General features: G+C 47.0%; 2 protein-coding genes across 2 annotated transcripts; both read right to left on the bottom strand.

The window, feature by feature from the left end:
* Window positions 1–282: 282 nt before the first annotated feature.
* trmt10a (tRNA methyltransferase 10A) lies at window positions 283–2973 on the bottom strand. The gene is made up of 7 exons (XM_076148924.1): window positions 2529–2973; window positions 1862–2027; window positions 1629–1700; window positions 1389–1463; window positions 1033–1182; window positions 846–951; window positions 283–736 (listed from the first exon to the last, which is right to left on the bottom strand). Exons 1-7 carry the CDS (start codon window positions 2711–2713, stop codon window positions 534–536), a joined length of 957 nt encoding a protein of 318 aa, XP_076005039.1. The 5' UTR covers window positions 2714–2973; the 3' UTR covers window positions 283–533.
* A 3203-nt stretch (window positions 2974–6176) lies between these two features.
* On the bottom strand, window positions 6177–10370 carry cunh4orf54 (chromosome unknown C4orf54 homolog). Its single transcript, XM_076157206.1, has one exon. It carries the CDS (start codon window positions 10368–10370, stop codon window positions 6177–6179), a length of 4194 nt encoding a protein of 1397 aa, XP_076013321.1.
* Between the last annotated feature and the right edge of the window lie 458 nt (window positions 10371–10828).

Here is a 10828-nt window from a genome sequence, read left to right as displayed (position 1 = left end):
TCCAGGTCACTGGTGCCAGCTGGGTTTTTAACCATCTGGCTTTCTCCAGTGTGTGAAAGGGGAGGATTTTAACCAGCCTCTTTAATGTCAGACTTAAGAGGTTTCCTTGCTCTCCTTTGCAGTCATCTCATCCTATTAGCTTCCATCAGCTGCTTTTCCTGTGTGCTTCCTTAAACATCACATTACACTAGATTTCCCATTTTCACTGTGCATTTAGATTTGGATGCAAACATCCTGTATTTTATGCTATAAGTAAAATGAATTACAAGAACACAATATACTTTTTTTTTTAATAGAAACTTAGACATGTTATTTTCAAACGAACACTTATCTTCCCTCAATGTTCAATAAATCAAATGTTCCATAAATCCTTAATATTGATCCTAATCATCCTCCATTGGTTTCATGGAAAAAACAGTGATGACAGAACTTAGAGAAAAATGTCTTTAAAATCAATGCCAAAGTTTAGATTAAACTGAAAATCACAAAATCAAACTCAATAAATATCTGGTAGACAGACACACTGGGGCGCTCTAAACTCTACTATCTGGATGATTCAAAGCTCCGTCATCCGTTTGGTCTTGTGCGCCGAGATCGGAGTCGGAATCTTCATCCCTTTCCCGGAGTGGCGTTCCGCAGCTGTCGACGGCCACCGCGCCTTTCCTCTGCGGCAGCACGCTGAAGAAGGCGTCCTGCCAGTTTCCCTTGACCAGATATGCCAGGACGATCTCGAACACTTGACGGACAGGGGACACACACAAGCATGTAATACACACACTCCAACATAACGCAGTGCCAAAGGGCGGGCATCAGATTAGGCTCTGGAAAGAGAAAAGCTTTCTCACCGTGGTTGACCGCCAGAACCTTGCGGCTGTTCATCTTGACGAAGCTGCTCAGAGGCAGCTGTGCGTGGGCGATGCCCAGCTCCTTCGCCTTCTCGAACGTGATTCCCTGCAACGACACGCAGACGCACACCGTTAACTCGCGTGGCGCCGCCCAGATGTGTTTCCTTGGGCTCGGGTGCAGTCAGACCTTGTGGTGGTTGTGGTCCACCAGGCCTCCGATCACGTAGGCTTTGTGGTGGTCGAGCTCCGTGAGCACGTTGGGCGAGTCGGACGTCAGATACACCAGCTGATCTTTAGACACAACGTCGCTGTAGTGCTCCGCCTTGACGCTGATGTCCTACACACACACACAACACACACAACACACAACACACACACACACACACACACACACACACAATGATGCAACAAAACATGTTGAGCTGCAGAAGAAATGACATTTAGCTACTGCGCGGCCTGATGGTGCCGCTATGACAACAACAGCTACATCTCCCCATTCACACAGAAATAACGCATCTGGCTGCTGAATGTCGTGTCCATCACCTTCCAGTTTGTCCATCCTTTGTCGTGCTCATCCATGCTCTGCCTCAGCTGTCCGCCCAGACTGGTAAGGTAGAACTGAGGGGGACAGGATGAACGACCGTGAAAGAGACACCGCTCACCGTGCTTATGATCGAACGTGATCAACCTGTCAGCATCAGTGAGACGAAGACAGACTGTCCTCATAAGTCAGTCTCGATCCAACCAATCAGAAGTCACGTTTGGATGATAATCAGGACTCACCTGCACTGGGTGTGGCGCTCGTCTGTTTTCAGCGTAGCACCGCTGGATCTGTTTATGGAGCTTTCTCACGTCCTGCGCACACAATGAGAATATATTCTAATGGGCAATAACTATATATATATATATATATATATATATATATAGTTATAACAGGTATCCTAGCAACAGGCACCAGGTGCATTCCAAAGTGCACTTAGCATTTCCGCCTCCTCTTCAGTGTTACAGCTCATTACCTTTTGTAGCATCAATGCGTCGAAGCTGCAGTCCACCACCAGCCTGAGCGAGCTGGGCGTCACCTCTCCACGCGGTCGCTTCCTGGCGCCGTGATGCTCGCCCGACTCCTCGTCTTGACTCTGCTTTTGCAGCCGGCGCTGCTGTTTCCTCTCCTTGCGTTTTTGCCTACAAGCACAGGGGAGCCAAAATGATGACATCATCTTATACTTGTGATAACTATAGATGTATGTATGCAATCTTTAGCTGTATAGGACTTTCACTTCTATTCTATGACTAATTGTTTTTAACCATTAAGGAAGAACAACCACCATAAATGAACATCGCAATTTTTCCCTCACAATCACAGTCAGTCAGTATACTTAAACCTACAAAACCTGAGTAAAAGGGTTTTCAATAATTCTGCTGTTCTAATACTTTTTATAGTTAAGTATTAATGTCTATTTTAATTTAATATCCGATTATTAATAATTTTAAATTAATTTGTATTGTATAGTTTAATAGATTCACTATATTTACCAACGCTGCTGTTTTTAGTTAAATAACTAGCTTAACTTAGTTAAATATAAAAGTATTGAAACTACACACACTTGTTATCAGAACATCAGCGTGTTTACAATATGATGCCACACGTGGTTACGTCATTTGAAGCAGCTGTGAGCTTCTTACTTTCGCTGCTCGCGCTCTTCTTCCCATTTCTGCTGTTTCAGTAACTTCTTCTTCTGCCGCTTGGACACACTCTGCTGTTCTTCGTTACTCTCCAAGCTTCCCTCGTTTCCGTTCACATTTCTTTCACATGTATCGGATGCTCCGTTCGTCTCTGTTTGCGCACATTTTTCGCCCTCAGCAGCCATCAGCGCGGAGGAGCCGAGCTAAGCTAATGCCTACTAACGGGAGCTGGCTGCTGACCGTCCGGAAGCGCTTCAATGGCGAGTTACACCAAAAACACAATTAATTAATTATTTCAATAAATCAACACATTCTGACTTCGTTCTCACTTCTAACCGCGACAAAACAAAATTAAGTAGAGCAAAAAAATCAAGAGATGAACCTATGGTTAACGTGATGTTATGACGGCGCGTATGCAACGTCATCTTCCTGCGACAAACTTTATTGACACATGCATGTTAACATTATGGTTTGTCTTCTCAATTACATCGTTGGTTGCACAAACAAACCGTTGTTGCTGGCAGTCTTTGATTCATAAACAGAACATTTCCCTTCAAATCGGTATCATGGATTATTGAATTAGTAATTTACGAAATAATTCGGTTATTTTGTAAATAAATATAAACTAATGTCTTTTAAGTTGAAATTCGAAGTGGAAGTTTGTTTTTTTCGCATTTTCATGTGAAAGATTTTTAACCATTACAACATACCAAAACTACCAGAAACAACAATATGACAAGCTGCTTACACTATAGCTCAGTGTAGCTCAACACAATGCAATATTTTATTTTATTTTATTCTATTTATTTTTTCTTATTTATTTTATTATGTAGACATGTTTATTTATTTTATTTTTTGATGTACAGTGAAAGTTTTATGCCGGAAGCCAAGCAACGATATTTCGTTGTCAAGATTCACTGTTGTGTTTTTTGTGCAATGACAATAAAAGGAAGTCTAAGTCTAAGTCTAAGTCTAAGTGTAGCTCAGCACTTTGATTGTTCTCTGATCCTGACACCGACACAGAGATATACACCTTCAAACACACTGTTAAAGATTTCACCAGTGAGAGTCCCCACAAATTTAGAAATAAGAGGATGATGAAGATGAGAGTCATGTTTGTTCTTTTGTCTGTCACAACAATTACTCAACCGGTTTTTAGAGATGATTATTCTTAGTGGAAAAAATGACATTACTATGTGTGTGATAAGCGATGAAGTTAACCTACATTTCACTGGGTGAGTATTTAGCACATCAGCTCATGAATATGGGTGATGGAATTTCCCACTGTGCGTTGCTTTAATCTCAAGAATTATATATGACACATACAGTATAGGACAAAACAAAAATATAACAAGCAGTTCTGTAAAAGAGTAAAAGATTTATTGATACTTCACAACGCACAAACATTTATGAATGGGATCTGATAAAACAAGCTTTCACTCCTTTATTGTGAATATAGTCTGTACATTTCACTCACATCATTTCTTACACAGCAGTTATTGTACTCACTTTACACAAAACTATTATTTCATTCTTCTCTTTCCGACCAGAGCCACATGTTAAAGTTTCTTTGTTTCACTTTTCCTTCATTTCGACTTTCTCTTACCTTCGCAATCTTTACCGTCTGCTCGGAAAGTTCACAGTTTTACAGCAGCAGGGTGGTCTCATGTTTACAGACCCACCATCGACCATTCTCTGCCAGAGTGCCCATGAGCAAGGCTCTGAATCCTCTAAGTGTCAGGATGTCTCCTTGAATCATCAGCCGCACCTTCATGCCTGTGAAAGCAACGACAGTGATGCAGCTCCTCCTTTCTCAACACAAATCATACAGATTATATTATATTATGAATTCTATCTAATCTATATCAAGATTTCCATTTTATGTAAGTAGTTCAGCATTAATGAAGATTAATGATATTCCTTTTTCCAGTGTGAATGTACTGCTTAGATACAATGTGAATTAAAATTAGCAATGCTGTATACAAACTGAAATGATCTCAAATATTTCCTGCAAATACAAACATCTGAAGCTGTTCAAAACCCCACCCTTTGACTTCTTAAAACAACATAAAACACAGGAAACAACTTCCACTTAGATCAACCATAACTCAAACTGAGAGTGACTATCTGCAGACGTCTGGCTGCTGAGTTTTCAACTTCATTCAGTCAGAAAATGGTCTCTCCATTAGAGGAGAATGTCCGCTGTCCAGTCTCCCAGGACATCTTCACAAATCCTGTGATCCTTCACCTCCTATTATAGCTGTCTGCAGACCTGGTGGACCAAAAATATATTTCAGGACTTCAGTTTGTAAAAGAAGATCTTCAAAGCTGAGAATGAAGAACTTCAGCAGGATCTGAGCCTCTTTGCAGCCTGCACATTGAGAAACCCAAGCTCTTCTGTCTGGACCATCAGCAGCCAGTGTGTCTGCAGGGACTCAAGAACATACACCAGCCAACCACAGGTTCCAAAACCCTTAGGTGGAAATACAGCTCTTTGAAGGAGTGAGAGGAAACTTTGATCAAACATCAGAACACATGAAGGTCCAGGCCCGACACACAGAGAGGCAGATTAGGGAGGAGTTTCAGTAGCTTCTCCAGTCTCTCCAAGAGAAATAGGAGGTCAGGATGGCTGCACTGAGGGAGGAAGAGGAACAGAAGAATCAGAAGATGAAGGCACAGAATCTGAGTAATCTGGTTCAGTGGCAGTAAATACAAAGTGTCTTCTCCAACAGTTCCATTCAAAGTTCTCTCAATGAGGAAGCACTTCCAAAAGAACAGAGCTGCCGTTCTCTGATCCTGGCACTAACACACATATACTTACTTTGACTGAGAACCTCTTTCCACACATTAACACCTTTCATAACCGCCTACTGAAGATATCACCAGTGAGAGTTTCTACAAACTTAGAGAGGTAGAGGATGATGATGATGAAGATATCAAACAGTTGGCCTCTGCTCCAGAATTCACTCCATGTTGCTAGTAACAAGATGTCTCCAATGTTTCCAGTTAGATAAGAGTTTGAACTAGCAACCTGCAGGCTCCTCATGTTCAGAGACAAACTGAACCTGCAGGATGTTGGCCTCATTCCAGAAGGGAGAAGAGAAACTCAAAACACTCACCGCCGTGCAGCATGGTGATTTTATGCTCCCCCCCTTCTCCCCCTGCCTGCTCCTATAAAAAGGTGTCTTGATGTCCAGCAGCAGCTGAGGCTCGTGTGGAAACACAGAACAAACGCCTGACCTTCTGCAGCTCAGGCTATGTCCACCATGAAATATGTCCACCCCCCCCCCCCCCCCCCCCCCCCCCCCCATTAACATTTAATGTGTTATTTCATGTAGCAACCTATGGTTTAGAAAAATGCTTTGCTCAAGTTTTTTTAATCTTTGGCTCATTACTCAGTAAGTTCTTTAAAACTTCAGTTATCTTGTGATTGTGTTAAGTCATTTTAAGTCACTGATCTGGATTTTATGATTGTAAATCGATTGATTTGTGCATTTCGGCATTTGACTAGCTTATATTTAGAGTGCATTTACAGCATATCATCGCTTTGATTATCAAATCATTCTAAACTTATTAACTTGAATCTACATGCATTTACTGCCACAAGCAACTCATTCAGAACAACTTACCGTCCAGGTGAGCCTCTGCTTATCTGTGCTCCACCACAAAGCTCATGGTTGTCCCATCAAAAGAGGGCGGGGCCACGATCCGGGGCCCCTGTTGCGATGTGATGCTGATGACCGGCTGCTTGGTGCCACAGATCCCCTGTGCCGGCCTGTAGGCGGCGCTCTGTGGGTGAGCTTGGGGGGACTTCCCAGTGGCCATGTAGAAGGGACTCTCCATGTAAACACCCTCCGTATGCTGCGACGACGCTTGCTCACCAGTCTCTGCCTCCGATTGCATGGACATCTGCGACTGGACCAGCGTCTGGGCCGGGATCACAGACGGCGTCGGTAAGAAGCCCGGGTAGAGCATGTAGGTGTGCCCGTACGCCCCTGTACTGAGGGCCATAGGTGACATCTGCAGGGTCAGGGGGGTCATGGGAGGCATGGGGGTCATGGGGGTCATGGGGGACTGTGGCATAGGAACATCCACATACTGGCCGGTCTCTGGATCAAACAGGCGCTTGGTTGCGGGTGGGACAGGCGTGTCCACCAGGTAGTAGTTTCCGGTCATGGGATCCAGGAGCATCTTCCTCTGAGTGGCCTGGTAGGGGTCGAGCATCGGGGCTGGGGTTATCGCTGGAGAGAAGCAGTAGACCTGCGGCTGATTGGCAGAAATACCCAGTGGTACGGAGTGGTAGATGCTAGCCGAAGGCGAGTGTGTTTCCATGACGATGCTGGTGCGTCTGGGTGACTGGTTGTTGTCCTCCTGGCCTCTGGCGCTGGTGTAGGGCCCTGCGTTTCCTGGAGGACTGGCGGGATGTGAGTGGGTGGTGAAGGTGTAAACTGATGTTTTATCGGAAGCAGCCTGTCTACTTGTGTTGGCGTGAGACGTGAGCGGGAGGGTCAGGTAGTTCTCACTGTCAGCTGAGGCGCTGTAGAGGTTTTGGCTGGACCTTTCCACCTCGCTGCCATAATGATCTTTGGTTTCCGCTCTGTCATGCTTACTCTGGCTGATTCTTAGCGACAGAGGCAGTTTGGGTGACTTCGGGACAACGCCTTTGTTGCTGAAAGGTGTTTGTATGATGGCGTTTGGCTGGGTGGTCTTTGCAATGTTTGCCGTGGTGCTAGCTGCTTGCAGCGCAAGCGACTTTACAAACCGGTCATCATGGCTGCTGGCGGTCTGTGACACCTTGTGGGGGTCTCTGTCGCCACAGGCCCGTAGCGGCGACTTTGTGTTGGGATGAGAGTCTGTCCTCTCCATCTTGGAATCCTGGGCCCCTTGGTCCTCGGGGGTCCCCTGCTGCTCGTTGGTGATCAGGGAGAGCACGTGACTGTCAGTCAGCGGGTGGGGCTTGTTCTTCCTTTTCCATTCGTTTCTCTCAAACACGTACAGCTGCTCCATGGTTTTCACAGCCGCCTGGAGCTTTGCCAGCGCCGCCTGGTTTGCCCCCCTTGATTCCGGTTTCTTCTCTGCCACATCGGATGTCTTCTCCTGTCTCACTGAGGCTATTCTGGTTTCTGTCCTTAGCCCAGCGGCCCCTTCAGTGGAATTTGAGTTGGGTGCTCTCCCGGCCCCTGGGGGCCTCTGTGGTGCAGCTGATCCGCAAATAGCTCTTTCTGGAGAGGATCTGTCCAAGTCCACCTCCTCCCTCATCCTACATTTTGGCACCTCAATGAGATTCCCTGATTGTTTGTCGTTATTGGTGTTGACAGATTGGCATTTAATGATGATGGGGGATACTGAGGTGGAGTTTCTGTGCTGGGTTTGCTTCTTTTGCTCAGGATTGTCATCGTTGCTATCCAAAGACCCAAAGTGATAGGAACTTTTCACCAGTTTCCGGACATCTCTGACTTGGTGAATGGGAGTCTGGAACTTCCCTTTGTTGTCCCGGATGTCTCTCACCATGAAGTGCCGAACTTTCTCTGCGGACTCGTCTTTCGGGACCGCAGCCAGGGCCTGACATTTCAGGTCTTGATTGGAGGCGTCAAACGCTTCCCTTTTGTTGACACTCCTTAAATTGATTTTAATCTCCGGTGATTTGGATGTGGCGGCGTCCCTGGAATGAGCGATGTATAAGGTGTTGTCAGAGCGCAGTTTGATTCCTCCTTCTCCTCCCTCACATGCAGAATAATCCCTGTTTTGAAGCTGCTGTCCACCTTCTCCCTCATTGGGCAGCAGTTGGATTCTTGGAACAAACAAATGTGACATTTTAGTGAGTTTCCCGCTGCCTGTTGCGCACCGACCCTCGTCTCCCTCATTCTCCTCCGCGGGTTTATCGCTTTTACGATCCTTTTGAAACTCTACCTCGTTGTCCCTCCAGCATCTGAACGCGCTATTTTGGCTCCGAAGCAGCGTGCCTTTTGACGCCTCCGATGCGCCTTTTTTAGCCTCGATTCCAGCTTCAATCGCGGCTTCCAAGTTCGCTTCTGGTGTGCGCGTTTGGCTCTTGGCATCACATGAACCGCTATCCAGAATGTCCCCTAATTCATCCACGCACACTATGGCGTTGTCAGAACTGGTTTCGGAGAATCTGGAGGTCTGTCTCTGCAGCTCCCTGCTCGCCTTGCCCCGGTGGGTCTCGCCTTCCTGGTGCGCACAGCAGGGGGCCGGAGGCTCGCTGATCTCCCCTCGTTCCATCTTGCGCTCTTGCTCGAACTGCATCTTCTTGGAAATCACGTTTTTAATCAGGCTGGAGGCGAAGCTGGCTTTCTTGTGCGGCTCCTCCATGGCGCTCGCTGCCTTGCTGCCTCTCTCCTCTCTCCTCTGCCCGCTTAAACTGCTGGTAACTTCATCCGTGGAACGTGATCCCGAAGCTTTTTGTGCAAAATTCCCACGTCTTTCTCCCGCAGACATCCCCGAATTCACATTGCAACGGAAATTCAGAGTCTCTGTCAGTCTGATTATACCACTGTGCCCTTGAGCAAATTTCCCCCTCAGCTCGATTTTCTGTGTTGATGACGGATTACCAGTCAGAGGGAAGATCTTACTGGTGGGCGGTTTGATGCCCATATAACTTTTATTGTCTGTATTTTTGGCAAATGAGGCTGAGTGATTTGTATGATGGGAGATCAAACTTTGGTCCAGCCCCTGTGATGAGATGTTGACAAACGCGGCCCACTTGTTGATCCCGATCCCGCCTCTCTCTGATGCGGAGGACTCGCTGGAGGTGCTGAAGTGAAACGCGTCCAAGTGTGGGTGAGCCAGGCTCTGAGAGTGCGCCAGGCTCTTGAATGTCCGGGCGGTCAGGTTGCGCACCTCTTTGTCAGCCTCGTCCAGTTCGCTCAGCGCGGTGGACCCACCGCTGGAATATTCGGTGACCGCTTTCCCCTTCCCTCTGTGTGCGCGTCCGGGCACAGTGATGAAACGCTTGGCGCCATCACACAGTTTCTCCGCCTTCCCATAGCGGCTCATGCCCCAGGGAAGAACATTTTCCTTGTCGTGGATGTTGCCGGGGTCATTTATAGCTCGAGGAGTCTGCTGGGGCTCATCTGCGCTGGAGAACTTGGCCGCGGCGCACAGATCACTTTCCAGCAGAGTGCTGACGGCTGCTGCCGCGCCCAGACAGCGAGCCCCCGTCTCCCCCGCCGCTCGAGCACCGGCAAAAGGCGCGTAATCGACAAAAGAGTACACCTGGTGTTCATCCTCGAGGTCCCAGCTGGAGGAGCCCACGCCGAGTCCGTAGTCACCTTCGTGGTCCGAGAGCTCGGACAGCTGAATCTCATGTGTGGTGATGTAATTGGAGTCGTCCTCCGTTGCGCTCGGGGCGCAGTTATCGGAAAGCACCAAAGTTACAGCATCATCATCATCATCATCATCATCATCATCATCCTCATAATCATCCTCATAATCCGACTCACTTCCTCTGGTCAGATAATTATCAGCGCAGCGTGATTCTCCCTGTTTGGGTACCTCGTTTTGCGCATTGTCCTCTGCTGATTCGGAGACATCCTTATTGTCCGCGTTTAGACAGTGAGTCGCTGATGAAGAGGAGCGCTCACAGCGACACTCTGTGTCATCTTCCTCGCCTTTCCCACATTTGTTGCTGTTAATGAGGACGGAAATGTTGTTTCTCCCCCGAAGAGAGTCTTTGGCCTCGCCTCTCTTGGTTTCCAGGCTCAGGTCGGCGTAGGTGTTCTCCTCCCGGGCTTCCTCGCCTCCGTGCGCTGCTGCTTTGTGGGGCAGATCCCTGATTTCTTGCCTTGCTGGAGTGTCTGTGCCGCTTTGGTTCGTCTTCATCGCTGAACTCGCAGCTTTGAGCGCAGGATCTGGTGTCTGATGGGACAGAAACGGAGGAGATGGCGCTCTCCCGGCGCCGCTCTGCGCGCCGCACATTCCACTTCCCACCGCATGAAGCCTAAAACCAAGTCTTTAAAAAGGAGCAGAGAAACATTAGCAAACTAGGGGACGCTGGCTGACTGGTTCTCAACCTGGGGTTCGAGGACAACTAAGGGGACATCAGGGATTCCCCAGAATAATGAGTATTACCTCACACAAACTCACCATACACAACATCTTCATCATTGATCACTAATAGAAGCATCTTCTCACCAGCAATGAGTAAATGTATATAGAATAGAGAATATCACACTACTGACATGAAAATCAGGGAAATGTCTGCAATATCACATGATGTATTAGCATTTTTTTGTTGTTGAAATATTGTAACTTTTTGTTGTTGTTTTGTTTGACAAAAT

The sequence above is a fragment of the Genypterus blacodes genome, unplaced genomic scaffold (genome assembly GCF_046128005.1).
Source record: "Genypterus blacodes isolate CSIRO-AG114 ecotype Tasmania unplaced genomic scaffold, CSIRO-AGI_Gbla_v1 ptg000002l_1, whole genome shotgun sequence".
Classification (NCBI taxonomy): domain Eukaryota; kingdom Metazoa; phylum Chordata; class Actinopteri; order Ophidiiformes; family Ophidiidae; genus Genypterus; species Genypterus blacodes.
This window is presented reverse-complemented; position numbering and strand designations above follow the sequence as displayed.

What these genes read in the sequence shown, in the direction of transcription:
- trmt10a (XM_076148924.1), bottom strand. Translation starts at nt 2,713, where the DNA reads ATGGCTGCTGAGGGCGAAAAATGTGCGCAAACAGAGACGAACGGAGCA. An exon ending in GAAGAGCGCGAGCAGCGAAA is followed by an intron (nt 2,028 to 2,528) that starts GTAAGAAGCTCA and finishes CTGTGCTTGTAG; the next exon opens with GCAAAAACGCAAGGAGAGGA. An exon ending in GGTTCTGGCGGTCAACCACG is followed by an intron (nt 737 to 845) that starts GTGAGAAAGCTT and finishes CTGTCCGTCAAG; the next exon opens with TGTTCGAGATCGTCCTGGCA.
- cunh4orf54 (XM_076157206.1), bottom strand. Translation starts at nt 10,370, where the DNA reads ATGAAGACGAACCAAAGCGGCACAGACACTCCAGCAAGGCAAGAAATC.